Raw genomic sequence first — 15,774 nt, 5'->3', positions numbered from 1 at the left:
GAGTCTGCAGACCCAAAAATGTGTTAAAAAATAAAGAGACCAGAGCATTCCAGCATTTGCAGGTTGATAAAACTGTTCCTGTCATACACAAGATTTACGAGCATGATGTGCTGTACTGCAGAACAAGTAACCCTGCAGGATATGAGATTTCATTACCCAGAAATGAGATCAGGAATTGGCTGTGACCAAGACAGGTGAAAACAGATCTTTTACCTATAAAAGCTCAAGGGTACTCTGCATTCTGCAGTCGAGACAAACCACACTGTTTTCTCATCGGTTCCTTCTGCTACGCTGGAACACTTACTTTTAAATGAACTCTGTCCTGCCATCAAGCTGTGAAGCAGTATAAAAATGTATGCCACATCTCCCATTAGCAAGATGACGCATTGCAGAGTATACGACAGGAATCCTAAGGGAATACTTTGGGATTAGAAGTGAAATACTGCACAGATGGGCTTGTTGGGTAAGGGAATTCCCTCTGCCCCATACAGGGCTCAGAACATTTAGAGCTTTTACATCAGTAGGCAAGATCAGGCCATTTTACTTTGTAAATATTTAAAATACAGGCAGAAAGACATGGCATATGTGAAAATCTGAAAGGATAGGACAGAGAGATACAGATACTTGTGTTGCTCTTATTTTATCTTCTCTTAAGCATCAAATATTCAGTAACTTCTCAGGAAGGTGAACAAGTATGCAAACATGTGAGGACAGTTCTCATGCAAAGTGTTATATGCTGGATAACAGCCCTTATTTCTCTCCTCCATGCTAACCTAAGATCAAACCACAATTACTCTCTGGATACACTCACTCTCTCAACCATCAGCAGTTAAAATCAAGGTTTGCTCTCTAGCAGATCAGTAGAGCTACCGCACTGAATGCTGTTGGGAAGCAGGTAACACAACCTGTAAAACCAATAAAGCTCTCAGACAAACCCTGTGTTTATGGGAAGATAATGCACCTTCCCATCATAGCCTATCTATCCAGTCATTGTTGGTCTCAGTATTAAAGAGATCAGGTATCTGGAGGATTTGCAAAGGAACAGAGGGCACACATGTGTTAACTCCAGCTGAATGCCAAGGGGAGCTGGCTTGTAAACCCTGCACCTGATGGAGGCCAGCACACAGTATTAACACCATGGGACCAAGATCATTGTTTAAGTATTCCATCCGCAGCTTCAGGTTTCCCTATACATGATCGAGTCTAGCCATCATTTTCACACTTGGAATTGGATTCTGAAATGCTTGTACTGAACTCCTGTAAGAATTTGTGAGCCTCTTTCTCAGTACACATTTCCCTTCAGCTCCCTGATGATCTAATATGCTTTGTTGAAGTTTTGATGTCTCCTTTTCATTATAACATGTCCAGATACCATTCCCCTTACTTTTTTTGCCTCTTAATAGAGAAACACGAACTTGCATTACTGTACTACCTAGCATAAGACAGGATTAACCCCTGCCTCAAAGAGCTCTTGAAGATCTGTTTCTTTTGGACTTTTTCCCCCCTTTAAGACAAAAAAAAAAAAATCAATTCTATCACTCTTTCCACAGTCCTGTTTACTGTACTCTTAATTGTCCTTAATGCTCTTTATTAGACTTCCTCTTGTTGTTCTACCATTTTATTGAAGTATAATGCATAACAACAGTCTTCCAAGATAAGGCTTTGTCTATTCTCACAGAAGTGAAGGAATTTCTTCAGACACCTTCTGAGCTTTGCTGTCACTCATATCTCACAATATGACAATTTCTTTGCAAAAGCATGACACAGTAGATTAATTTCCCATTTCCACACCAAAGCCATTCTCTCCAGCTCAGCTTATAGCCACAAAAAGCCAGTAGTAGTTATCATTTGGCATATGACTGCTAGTTGCTGTTCTCTGCCCAGGCCCAGATGGATTCCACTTCACTCCAGGGGCACGGAATATAGGACCATATTAAGTGGTCTGCTACCACACAGCATTAATTTGCTTACACCTCCTAAAAGCGGAGATGGAAACCCCCAGAATGAAAGGCTGAATTTTGTACCATCCATGTCTCCTCTAGGAAGCCCACTCGTTTAAGGCTAATAAAGGGAAGTTCCTGCTGCTTCTGCCTAATGTTCTCAACCAGACTTCAGCCATCTCAGTGCTTAACTGGTAACTTTGACAAACACTATGCTCACTTAAAACAGAACGAAAAACCCAACAAAAGAACTCACAACACCAAACTTGCACTAAAACACACGTCCATGAAAACATTCACACATCATTTCTTTCTCTACAGTGTTTTTTGCACCCAGCACTTCAAAAACATTAATCCTCACAAGTTCTCTATGAGAAAGCATTAACATTTCCTTGATCAGATTGAGAAACCACAGTTTAAAAAGAGGTTAAGTCAGCTTCCCAAAGACACAGTGAGGTGATGACAGTTTTAGTCATGAGTATCTTTGTTATACTAAGCACATTTATGTTGAACCTGCAGAAAACTGACAGCTGCATAATGCTTTTCAATCCACAGCTATATACAAAATCAGTTTCCCCTTGATAATGAGAAGCAAACACTACATGGAAAGAACAGTACTCAATCCACTCAATGCATACACCTGATCACAAAGTGCAGCTCAAGTCTAAAAGGAAAGAACTGGCCTTCCATGTAGCTGACGGCACCTACTCCCACATTCAAACAAATAAGCTAGATACAAACTGCCATAGGAAAACATGCTCTTTCTAAGTCCTTTGGGTTGAACCTTACCTTTCCACAAGCCACCATGGACAGGGCAAGCTGGTACCAGAGGTGAAATTCATCAAATGCAAATTTCATGGCTCTCTCCAAGCACTGGGAAATAAATGTTGGGAGAAATATCAGGCTTTAAAAAAAACCAATATCTATATCTATAGATCTATATCAATACATATCTTTTGTTAAAACTGCAGCTTGGCTCAGTAATGAAGTCAAGGGAAACAACCTGTTGTGGCCCAGGTGTGTTTTACTTTTTCTTATGACATTTTCCTCTTCTCAGTGAATGGGGCTAGCTCATATACACCAGCACTTTAAATAACAGCCACTTCGCTCAAGAGCCTACATATAAGTTATTTTAATGCCTCAAACAGCTCTGCGTACATTCCTGGCCTGCGCTGCCATAGATCTGCAGCTATTTCTACTAATTGCCAATTAGCGAGCTTCATTTCCACCTTCCCCGACAAGTTTCTGCGAAGAGGGGTTCTGCTTGCACATTCCGAAGGGAAGTTTCCAGCAGAAGCCGGGAGAAAGTACCTCGGAAAGCATGACATACTGCCCTCTTCTGCCCAGCGTGATGCTGAGGAGGTCGTAGACTGCAGAAGCATCCTGGAGGCTGACAGCACGGTCATCCTGCTGGTCTGGGGCTCGGCTGATCACTGCATCCCGGTTTGCCTGGGCACAGACACAAATGAAGCATCAGACCCGAAAAGGGCAAGAGAGAACCGACTCCTCCATTCCTACTACCAATGGCATTTTGTTTAAAACCCTCGTGAGATTTACAGCTTTTTAAACTCATCCCAGTGTAAGGAAGGTGTTTCCATAACAGAAGCAGACTCAAGAAGATAGCTGTACCTACAGAGAGGAACTGCTAGGAACACTTCATCTCTATTTGTTTCACAGAATTGAAGCATTAAGAAACAGAACTACCAGATCCCATTTCCTCAAAAATTGGAAATTCAAGGCCATCCTTAAACCATATTCCTTATTACTTCAATTGCCTGCAACTGTGATAACTGCTTCCATAGTTGACATTTTACCTTCCGGGTCTGCACTTGATTTCTTCTCATCACCACATATTTTTATTCTTTTTTGCTATTCACATTTTGGTTTTTAATTTGACCAGGTTGCCTCAGTAATCAGATTTGCCTGTCATCAATATAATGTAATTAGAGGTCTGGGCAACGCAATACTAAATAATTAAAAACTAATAATCTTATAAGTGTTCGTTTTGCATAATCTATCACTGCATTGCTCAGCCTAGATCAACAAGAAACATTACTTTTGACAGTCTGGCAAGAATGTCCCAAAAAAACGCAGACTCAGGTTTGTCTCAAGATCCCAGCCTCTGTTTCCTGACCACAAAGAGGGAGATTTCAATCCCATAGTAAATGGGAAAGTCCCTCTGATTTCCCAGTGAAGAAGACTTCACCCCAATGGCCTAACTTCTGAGAGAGGCAGTCATGGATGCCAATGAGCACTAGCATGAACTGACAGCACAGCCACATTACCCTGGGCTCCCCAGCTGAAAGGGGTGCCAATGTCAGACTAGGTCTAGACATCTAAAAGAGCAGAAAAACTAAAGCAGATTGCCAGCAGTTTCACCTGGGGCAAAGACAAACAAAAAGTTCCTCCCTGAACGAGGAAGGTTATGAGATTTCTTTTATAGTATTTATTACTGTAATCTTGCATCGATTTCTTCCTAATTGCAGGGAGATTTTTTCCCTAAAAAGGTTAAACATGGGGATTAAGCATAATAAAAATTTCCAGAATATGGAGCCCTTACAGCCCACACATATTTCATTATGATTAAGCTGCAGCTGTTTCATCATGATATTATCTGTGTAATGCCCCAGTTCCAAGCACTCTTCATCACAGCCTCCAGCCGAGACAGCAAACACAATTACTGACAACTAACATAATCACAACCAAGAGCTAAACGGGGACTGCAGTTAAAGGCAAACTGATAGGTCAGACTCAGCCTAGTGCTTGCACAAATAAACTTACACCAACTCTTATGGCCACGAAAGTGTTTTTCATGTTACTGCAAAAGACCCGATTTGTGATTTTAAAAAACACAGCTCAGAACAATAGGTTGCATGAGAGGATGAAACCAACTTGGCAGAGAAAATTGTGGAACCAGACTACAGAAGGATAGCTTGTCTACCTTCCCTAGCGGAATAAAGAAGACTGAAATAATTAAATAGATATTTCAGCTCTGTTTGGATTTAACCCAAAACTGCTACTTTAAAAAGAGAATAAAAAAAAAAACCAAACAGGCATTACAGGCATATCCAGAACAGTTTTAAGATTGCTACATCAGAGAGTTAAAGCAAAGCATCTACAGAACAATCCTTACTGCGAGTGAATCCTCCTACGGATACACAACAGCATTAACAATTTTTTCTGTACCAGTTACATTGTTATGACAATTGTTTGTAGAAAATAGCTACTGAGATAGCACCCCCATGCTCTGTAATCTCGCCATCAACCTCCCATTAGAGTCAGCTACAGCCTGATGCTTTTTTGGGTACCCATCTAGTACCAAGCTATGATTTCTAAATTGATGCATTAGCACAGATAGAAAACTAAGCAGAACTGGTGAGTTCTGGCCCATTACTGACTGCCAACAGAGAGTGGTACTAGAGGGAAGGACGTGCCCAAATGCTACAATAAGGAGGAATGTGACATATTGCAAGGATGCAACATTCTAAAATTGCAGTCATACTGAACATATTGTACTTTACCCAAGCAGACAGCAGTTAAAAACAACATATGCATAGGCATGAGTAATATTCTTTCCAAGAAGGCCATAAACCTGATCATTTTGTTCAAGCTTTCAAATCGGAAAGCCATAGAAGGTCTCTGCAGTCCATCACTCTCTATACTTGCACGCATAAAAGTCGCCACTGAACAAACTAATCGCCACTTCTACCCCAACAATTTTAATGCTGAACCTATTTCCAATTGCTAATTCCAGCTGCCCTTGATAAAATCATTCAAGAAGTTCCCACCTAATCACAGATAGATAGATATATATGATATAAATACAAACAAACCCGCAAACCACAAACCAAAACCAACCAACAAAACCAAAAGGTCATAACAAACTGACTGAACAACAGCAAGAATGTGGAGTGCATCTAACACAATAATGCGAGTCATCATCCCAAGGCTGCTGCGGTTACATACAGGAGGGCAGGGAAGGGAATGTCTTCTACACAGAAGGAAGTTGTCTTCTACACAGTGTGAACCACTCTTTCTTGAAACCCACTTAGGAAACTGGCATGTTTCTGTAGCCTGCCTCTCCCAGAAGGAAGGGACCCAGATCACCATTAGGCAACTTGTTTGTCCTTGACTTAGTTTATGTTTTTCTGAACTTCAGTTTGGCAGTGAGAAATCCTGACTGTCATGAGTGAGTACAGGTGTAAAGTAGTTGTAGAGTTCCTGAAACACAGTATACACCAATTCTGTTGGATGGGCAATTTTACTTACTGAAACTTACAGAGAGATGCTTCATTTTGCATTTGAGACTGTATGAATTCTAAGTCATTTACACCAACATTTTTTCAATACCTGTGTTTCTGTTCTTTCAGACCACTAACCTTCCTGAACACATACAGAAAAAGTTTTTTTTTGTAGAACACTGATTTCCAAACAGCATGTCAATAAACAAGCAGCAATTCCAATCTATCCTACCGCATCACCTCCTCCTTCTCCGCTGTAAGCAGCAGTAAAACATAAGCTACAAACACATTTTCAACACCCCCTTTAAACTTCTTCCCTTTAAGCTGTTCCCATTGTCACACAGACATGCCTCACAGCACACAAGCAACATGGAGAGAGATGGTGAGTCACACCATGAAGAGAACCCGTTCAAGGCTGTTGTGTGGGATGGAGGTCACTAATGCTATCAACAAGAGTTAGCATAACTTTGCATTATACAGTGCAAAAATCATACAGTCAATGCCCTTTTACTTAAGGTACTCCTAGGTAATGAAGCAACCCACAGATGCATAGCATTATCATATTTTGGGATGCGTTAGTCGCAATTAGCTGTGTATGCAAGGGGCTCAGACATGACCAATCCTATCTGGAGAGAGAAAACATCCTGCGGTCAGCCCAGACTGAGCAGCACACAGGGTAGCGAGCGCCTTCAGCCCTCCCTTTCCACAGCCCAGGGACACAGCCCAACTGCAGGCCACATGTGCCTAAAAGGCTCCAGCACAGGCTGGAACCTCCAAGCTGACCCAGCACTCAGCCACTGTATTGTCTCTGTATCATGCTTGAAGCTCAATGAAGACGTTCAGCCCGAGTGGACTCACTCAGAACAGCTGGGGTTCAGCAGGGCTTTTTAGGTCTGGCTCCAAATCACAGCAATGCAACAGTGTGGGACTTTCAGACCCACACTGGCTATGACAGCAGGGAAGAGATCTGCCTTTCTGGAGATCTGCAACTTAACTAACAGCCCTGCTGAGCTACAGACAGCTTGTGCCTTCCTATCCTTCCTATCATATACAACACACTTACCTGCAAACGAGATAAGCCATCCATCCATGGAGGATTTGCTCTACATCAATGACTCTGATAACTACAGCTTACTCATGACATGCTTATTTCATGTAGAAAGAAGAGCCACAACAAATCCCAAAAGCCATTACTTCAGCAGTTATTACACATGCAGTTACACTGCAGAAAATTAAATCTTACCACTGTACAAAGATGTGCTTCTTAATAAAACGTCAAGCAATCGTATGAATTACAATAAAGCATATTCCATGTAGCAGCCCCTTCTCTCAGCAATTAGCTATGAAGTATTCTTTAATTGCTCACTTTGAAACATGTCTCCCCCTGCTTTTTTCCCAAAGAAGAAAAAGAAAGCAATTAAAATCTTTAATGAGCGCCTGCTGCCTGCCCCCTAATTCATGGGCATTCTAATGTTCAACTTGTGTCTTTTCATAATAGACATAATTGCCAGATCCACTGCAACCCATCTATACAGAACGGCAGCATGTTTTACACAGTGTACTGTAATAATATAATTGGTGTGATTCAATACTAGCATTAAGAGAGAAAAACAAATGCTACGTGTGTGATAGATTGACAACAAGCCTTTGAAACCATGCAATTGATGCCTATATTGCTAAGAGCTGGGAAATATTTAGCCTATATCCTTTGGGTCTCTATTGTGGCTGTTTGCCTCTACTGCCAACAAAATGAATGAATTCTTTGTAATGGCAAGGACCCATTCACACTGAAGAGGCTACAGACCTAGCACCTAAGTTACTGATGGTCTCCACACAGCACTTGTGGGTTCCCGTCCCTAACATATTCAGGGTTGACTGCAAAGCTGGTGTGAAAACGGGAAGCAGGTGGAACAAAGAGGAAATACCATACTCCAGCCACTCACAAAACCCCTCCTACAGAGATACTACAGCTTCCTTTACTTAGGACCAGAACCACAGCTAAGGAAGACTTACTGCCTTGTGAACTGTGTGGCATCCTTCTCATTTACAGTAAGGAAGAGATAACAAATTACTGGTACCCCATTCAGATGTCTCAGCAAACTTGCCCATTGTCACTGGTTATCAAATATGATGATATAGATATATCGCATGACTGTGATTTGGCAGAAACCAGAGCAGGCAATCCTATCCCCAGCTGCCATGGTCTAAGAGACTTCAAGAAAATACTCATGATGGCTGTTCAGCTGCTGTTATCATCACTGGGCTTGGTGTCATTAAGGAAAAAAAACCCTACATAAGCAATAAGAGATTCTTCCCCTTTGCCAGCCTATTTGTTGGACAGCATTATTTTATAGATGGCAAGTGTAGAGCTAAGAGGTTTTAATTATGCCTGTGCTTAAAAACACACGGGTTTAACCTTACTCTGCTGAAGGCCTGCTCGCAGCCATAAGTTTGCTCTCACCAGTAAAAAGAACAGGACAAGTCCCAGTATTTTTCTCCCCCCATCTGTTCTGTGCTCTCAGGCTCTCCAAGGTCAAATTGCATTTAGGGATTCGAATCAGAGATAAGATGGGGATGACATTTCTAATGTGTTTGGTTTTGTTTTGTTTTTTTTTCCTTTTTACACAGGCACAGAATTTATTAGTTTTGGATAGAAGGAGCTTCATTTCCAGTATGACTGAAGTGAACACAGAGCAAAAAAAACAATAATTATATATATACACACATATATACACCTGTTACCTGGCTTGTTTTTTGCGCCACATCAGCCACAGCCCCCAGTTGTAAGGACCAGGGCTGAACAAAGGGATTTTTGATAGTACATTGGACCTCAGACTCAAGAAGGGAAGATTTTTAAAGAACTTTTTTAAAAACAAACAAACAAAAACCTAAAACACACACATAAAAAAACCCCAACAAACCTCAAAAGTAAGCAGAAAAAGTAACAGAAATTCTCAGTTCCACGCCTGGCTCTGAGACATCTGTCTAGCTTTAAGGGGCAGTGCAGGCAACTCAGAATACTCCTGAGAATGGTTATTAAAATAAACAAAACTGCAGCTAGGGCTTAGTCCTGCCAAACCTCCCCTGCCTATGCCCTGCACCCCAAAGCAGCAGAATCCCTGATGGTGGAACCAGCACCACTCCCACCAGCAACGTGATGCAGAGAAATCACACTGCAGTGAGTAACTGTATGACCTCAGTCCTCCCCACACAGAGTGCCACTGGTTTGGATGGGTTAAATGCAGTAAGAGGACCAGTGGTTTAAAAACAGACCAGTCCATTTTTCCACCATGTGAGAGGAATGCATCATTCTACCACCGCCTGAGCGTGTAAAGGTGGTCACTAGCTGGCCTTCTCCTTAGTCTGAAGGAGAGCATTTTCCCCCTTCTCACAAACACAGCCCACCCATACCACAACTGAGGCTATGCAAAAGGAATGAGAATTTAGCCAAGAGGCCACAAACAGCCCTGACTGTGGTAATTGTTAGGCTGCCTGATTTGTTTCGCTAGATTCCTTCATGAGAACCCCGCAGCCAACCACCATGACTAAGTAACAGCTGGCACGGAGGAGAGGCACTTGCCAAACTCAACAACTGGGATGCTTCTCATTGTTTACTGAGATGCCTTCGCTTATGAAAACAGGTTCCCATTTTCAGCGGCACAGAAGGAATACAGAAGGCAACACTCAAGAATGAAGCACCTTCAAATCTATGAAAGAGGGAACCATGTTACTTGGTCACCTGTAATAATTTACGTACTTTGGCTTGAGGCAGAGTGAGAGAAACACTGAAGGAAACCTTAATGCCCCACTTAGAAGACAGTCTCACTTCATCCCACCAGAACACCCAAAGAGGCTCCCTTCCAATGCACGGTAAAGGGATACGAAGAAAAGCTGGGACAGCATCACAACCCAGAACACAGCACCCCTAAGAGCCAGCGAAGGTTGTTGGAATGTAGGGTCTGCCTCACTACACCACCTTAAAGGTGGTTTCTTTTCTCCATTTCCCCCTTACAGGAACAGTTCCCGTAACACCCATAACATCTTCTGGGGAGTTGCACAGATGTTAGCTTCACCTTAGGAAGGCAAGACAAGCAGAAAACCACTGAATTTCAGCTGCAATCCACCTAGCATTGATCTCCTCCCTCCCTGTATGATCCAGGAGTGGGACAAAACCCCAGGTGTTCCACATGTGTAGATGTATACTTCTTGAAAAAGCTATCATGTCTCCTTTTCATCAATATTTACCACGTATTTACTTTGAGGTTTGTCCTGGGTTCAGCAGTAGCAGTCATTTTTCTCCTTCTTAGCAGCTGGTGCAGTGCTGTGTTTTTGACTTTCAGCCTGGGAACAGCGCTGATAACACCGATGTTTTTAGTTGCTGCTCAGTAATGTTTACTCTGACCAAGGACTTTCTGAGTCTCATGCTCTGCCAGGGAGGAGGGGAAGCTGGGAGGAAGCAGAGACAGGACACCTGACCCAAACTGACCAAACAGGTATTCCATACCACAGCACATCATGCCCACTATACAAACTGGGGGCAGTTACCTGGAAGGGCTAGATCACTGCTCAGTCAGGCTGGGTATCGGTCGGCGGGTGGTGAGCGGTTGTGTTTTCTTCCCTTGTTATTTCCCTTATCGTCATTATTGGTGGTAGCAGCAGTGGTTTGTGTTATACCTTAGTTACTGGACTGCTCTTATCTCAACCCATGGGAGTTACATTCTTTTGATCCTCCTCCCCATCCCTCCGGGAGCAAGGAAGAAGGAGGGGCAGTGAGCAAAGGCTGCATGGTTCTGAGTTACAGCCGGGCTTAAAATACGACAAGGTTCTCTGATGATTTATGCTCCTCCAGCACATCTTTGCTCTGTGTCCCCTCCATGTGCTGATGATTCTTCTGTCCTTCCTGCTCCCCAGTTTTGCCCCCCTTGAGACCACTTTGGAATGCCAAAAGTCAGGAACAGGCATGTGGAGCACCTGTGTGGCTTTAGAGTCCTGCAAAAACTTATAATGGCATGGTTGCTCTTTTGTCTACTTAAAAACCCAACAGGAAAAGTACCTTTTCAGTGAGTTTTGCTCTGACAGAGCAATTGAAGCGTCAGAGAAGCTGGAGAGCTCCCAGCAAGCCAACTGAATTTATACTTGTTTCATTTTAAGGAGTTCATAACTGTAAATACTGAAAGACTGCCTAATCCAGCCAAAATCCAGGAACACCAACTATGTTGCTTACTGGCCTACAACAACATACCATTACTGTTTGCCACTAACACTCTCTCCAGGAAGGAAAATATGTTTTATTCAGTCATTAACACTATATCATTAGGGAGACCTCAACTGGAAATCTGCTGCTTGCTAACTCATTTTCCATAAGCTTCAGCAAGTTCTGAAAAACAAAACAAAACACTTCAAACAAGCAACAAACCTGCACATGAGAAAACTCATTAGCCTACAACAAAGCTGTTATGGAAAAGATGTCTTGTCATAAGTTAAAGACATTTTCCCTTTCTTAGTACCAGAGCAGTTAAACTACAGGGAAAATATTTATGGATTACAAACAGATTGTTCCTTCTGTTCCCTCACTTAGGAAGGATGTTACTGTGGTTCCTAAGTATATTTCTATATGCAGATGTATTGCTATGCACTTGTATTTATTGCTAATACAAGAGTAAGGCTCAGATGTTCCATGTCCCAAAAATCAGAAAGACAGCTAGGGTTCCCACAGCATTCTACCACAGGATTTTTCTATTATTAGGTGTTTTATATGCAGCAGATCAAAATGCTCTGCATCTACCTCCAGGTATAAAGACAACAGCACTTAAGCAAGCACAAGCTTACTTATTTAACCATAAAGTCAGCACAACCATCCAGTTCCTATGAACAGCATTTTCACGCTGCTCCATCCATAGCTTAGTTACAGGACCCGTTCATCTTTTCACACGCTACTGAATAAAACTTTCCTTCTCCTCAGCAGAACAAGATTATGGAGTCCAAGGTCCCACAAGGCCTTTCTGACTGCAAGCCCATACCCAGAATAGGCTGGAATGGCCGTTACTGTCACTGCTCCAGACCCCTGATCCTCCTCCACTTGGATCAGCCCTGACAAGCCAAGCTAACACGAGTTCTGATTTTAACAGAAGCTCATGTGGTGTTCTACAAGCCCTTGCTCCTGGAATCTTCACTTCCAACTACAAAAGGCCCTTTCAACTGCAGAAAAACCCTTGAAAACACAAAGCAGATGTAATGTAGAGGCTTAATCTAGAAAGCAATAAAACCCACAAAGTATAATAACACTCAGATGTACTTGACTTTAAAGCCAACTTAAAATAGTCCGGAGTGGTTCTGCCTCTTCAATTTCTCCTCTAGTTTTGAAAGTGAACACTATTAGATTTCATGTTCTGAAGAAGTCTGCAGGAATGAGAAAGGACTTGAGCCAGAAGAACCAAAGAAAGCAAATTAAGAAACCAAAACAAAGTTTCCACAGTATCTCTTTTCAACTTGTCTGAAAGCTGTTCCACAGCTCCAAAGAGGCCATGGATGCTCCAAGGCCTTCAAATCTCACTTTGAGCTACAAGTGATCACCCAGTATTTAAAGCAAAATAACTTTCTTGACACATTTTCAGAGAACATTCCTTACGCATTTTCTATATGCGTGCATCTTTTCAGAAGAAGAAAACAACCGAAGGTTACAGTTTTGCATGCAGTTGTTTTTCCTCCACCTTTTTCCCTTTCTCTTGAAGGAATTTTTAATAGGGGTTATAAATAGAAGAAATCTAATTATTTCACTGTAGTTCATTACGGATGTTTCCACATGCAACAAAACTTCCTGTATCATCAACTTCAGAAACAGTCAAAGATCACACAGGACTGAAACAGCTAAAATACTGTCCCTGCAGACTAAGGAATGCAAGCAGGATATTGTACCATGCAAGTGCCAAACAATAGGTCCCACCATCACTCCTGGCTTTAGGCAAAGCTCCATTCCTCTCATTCTTGATCCATAAATCCACACAGCTGTTTTGAATGGAAACAACTGGCTACTATCAATGTATCTGGATGTCAGAACCTGTATGCAGCTATGGTGAATCCAGTCACTTCTTCGTAATTCCCCAAAACCCTTCTCTGATGTCCTATCTAATAAAAGCGATGCCACTAAAGGAATAAATAGCATTTCCTGTTCAACAGCCAAATCCTTGCTTCTTGTTTCTCTAGGGAAGATTCTGTAAACAAAACCAACCAGAAGACTTTGACGCAGAAACACTAGGTATTCCTTTGTCCTTTTGGTACTACAAACCCATTTTTGGCTTACCATGGATTCACTGATTAAGAGGAGAAGAAGAGCCTCTTCTACGTTGTCTTGAGGGCAGTAGGCACTGAAAGACAGAACGCATTTTTCTGAGGAAGGTCAAGAGTTAACCCTGTCAGCCTCCTTTCTCATTTCACAAGAGCAGCAGTAACTTGACACATTTCATGCATAATTCATTTGCTAGGCAATACCTTCTTTTGCAGGTTCGCACAATTAAAAGCTCTGCAATATATCCTAAATGAGCTATACCGACCCATAAACAGGTTATTTCAGTGAAGACAGCTGTTAGGTTAGACTTTCTTCCTTCTTGTGAAAAAATCAAGTACTCCAGGCTCAATGTTTTATTTTTCCAGCAGCCCTTTTGATGGGAGGTTAAAAAGAACACAATGGGAGGTTAAAAAGAACACAATACTACTGCATGAATCAGTGACATAATTAGAAGTACCAAAGAGTGTCCAAACAGCCTCCTTCCTCCTTCCAATAAACAGAAACAAAACAGAATGCTTACTTCTCTTCCATGTACAGCTCGGGCCTCCGACAAAGAAGATTGCTAACGTAAGACTGATCTTCCTTGTTCATGAACTCAGGAAGAGGATCAGATAAAGGGCTCCAGTAACAGTCTTCACTGAGGGAATGGAGAAGTATTTGGGCTAGCTGTTTGGCTGCAGTCTAGAGAGCAGTGAACAGTACAGAAAAAGACACATCAATGAAGTCTTCTCCAACACAGACGTTTCACCACTCCCCACGTTATACCTTGGGAAGGAGATGTACCAATAACATCACATCACCACTTTTCAGAAAGCCAGAGTAGCTAAAAATGCTGCTAAAACATCTACAGCAGTGGCAATTTCTTCCCTCCTATGGAAGGGCCAGCCTCCTGCATCTACGTGGTCTTGTTGTAATGCTGTATGGAAGAAATACCCAACAGGCCTGACAGCAAGAGACCCTTTGGTAAATGAAGACAACTGATTGTCTCAGCAGTGCTTGTGGCAATCTCACAAATGCCACAAATACAATATTACAGTACGATGGCACTCAGCCTCAGAATTTTGTATGCAAGTCTCAGCCAAGAGGCTACTTTTGTATTAGGTTTACAAGATCAACACTTTATCTGTCAGTATTGCTCTTCCTGCAGCCTTCTATAGCTTCACCTTGGTACAGCTTCTCTCTTTTGCTTGCGATAACAAAGGGAGGAGAGAAGAGGGTTTGTAACTGTATGTCAGACAGCAACATCACATACACGTTACTGACCATTAAGCGGTCAAGGATCCTTAAACACTTGCCTTCTTTGGATTTTGTCCTTGTCCCCCACCCAACAAGCCTCTGATTTTTTTGCACTGTAAGTAGATGAACAAGCACACAAGCACAGAGACATCAAAATGGATGCTATCTGGTGTGAATTCTAAGCAGCACAGCACTCTAAGTTGTAAAGTAAATACTGTACTGAACAGAGGCAGGCTGAAGTATCTGTCCTGGTACTTGTAAATACTATTTTGGAACTTCTCTGACTACTGCATATGTATTTTATATGCAATTTACATTTAGAGATACATTATGAGGCCACCAAGAGTAATTTTTCTTTTAAATAGCAGGATAGGTAAAACCGATAAACTGAATTACTACTCCACTTGAGTTATGGCATCTATATAAACCATACTGAGCTTAAAATTCCTATTATTAGACTCAGAAAAATAACTTAGCTTGATGAAAGGCTCTTTACTTTCCTCTACCTCACCACACATTCACTGCATTAGCCTAAACTGCAACCGCAGTAGCACGTGCCGTTTCTTAAAACACCAGAAAAGGAGGTTTCATAGAGGTGCCTAACAAACAGCAAAGCAATCTGTATGTACGATGGTGCCTCAAAGAAACACTGCCACACACAGCTCCTTGGAAATCCCAAGACCTTCCATGCGCTCCTACCAGCAAGTTAGAGAAAGCCGCCTGTTTCTAACTAGGCTTTTCTATGCTTTTTATAGCAAGTAACCATGAGCAAAATGGCCTAGGGCCTTGCAACATTAGCCAGTACCATTTTATCATCTCAGTGTGTAATTATTTAGTCAGTTTTACCCCGAGGAGCTAACTCTCCTATATTTTTTCCTACAGTCTTAAAGGGAAGGGAAAAATTACATGCCAGCAACAGGAAGATCTCTCCTGGTTCACACAGAAGTAGGAGTACAGTTTGCGATAAACCTTTCAAAAGGCAAGCACTAAATACTTCTAGTGTCTTGGATTTTACCATACAGTACAGTAGCTGTGTAAATTAGCTTCGCTCTTGTTTTGAATAAAGCCAAAC

The 15,774-nt window shown here is 41.9% G+C and overlaps 1 protein-coding gene across 6 annotated transcripts in view; it reads right to left on the bottom strand.

Moving 5' to 3' along the window:
- The window catches only part of TTC7A (tetratricopeptide repeat domain 7A), a 168,253-nt gene that overhangs the window by 121,722 nt on the left and 30,757 nt on the right, over window positions 1-15,774 (bottom strand). For all 6 annotated transcript variants that reach the window (XR_008970572.1, XR_008970571.1, XM_057396978.1 and 3 more), the window contains 4 exons: window positions 13,987-14,147; window positions 13,482-13,545; window positions 3,252-3,389; window positions 2,730-2,813 (listed from right to left, as the gene is read on the bottom strand). Coding sequence is in view for 4 of the 6 variants with exons in the window: in XM_057396978.1 (XP_057252961.1) it covers window positions 2,730-2,813; window positions 3,252-3,389; window positions 13,482-13,545; window positions 13,987-14,147 (447 nt within the window). In the remaining 2 variants the exon portion in view is untranslated. The remainder of the gene's footprint in view (window positions 1-2,729; window positions 2,814-3,251; window positions 3,390-13,481; window positions 13,546-13,986; window positions 14,148-15,774) is intronic.

The sequence above is a fragment of the Pezoporus wallicus genome, unplaced genomic scaffold (assembly GCF_028554395.1).
Source record: "Pezoporus wallicus isolate ANWC-B61680 ecotype Strahan unplaced genomic scaffold, APGP_CSIRO_Pwel_v1 contig_8791, whole genome shotgun sequence".
Taxonomy (NCBI): domain Eukaryota; kingdom Metazoa; phylum Chordata; class Aves; order Psittaciformes; family Psittacidae; genus Pezoporus; species Pezoporus wallicus.
The sequence above is the reverse complement of the archived record's forward strand: the minus strand, read 5'-3'. Positions and strand labels throughout refer to the sequence as shown.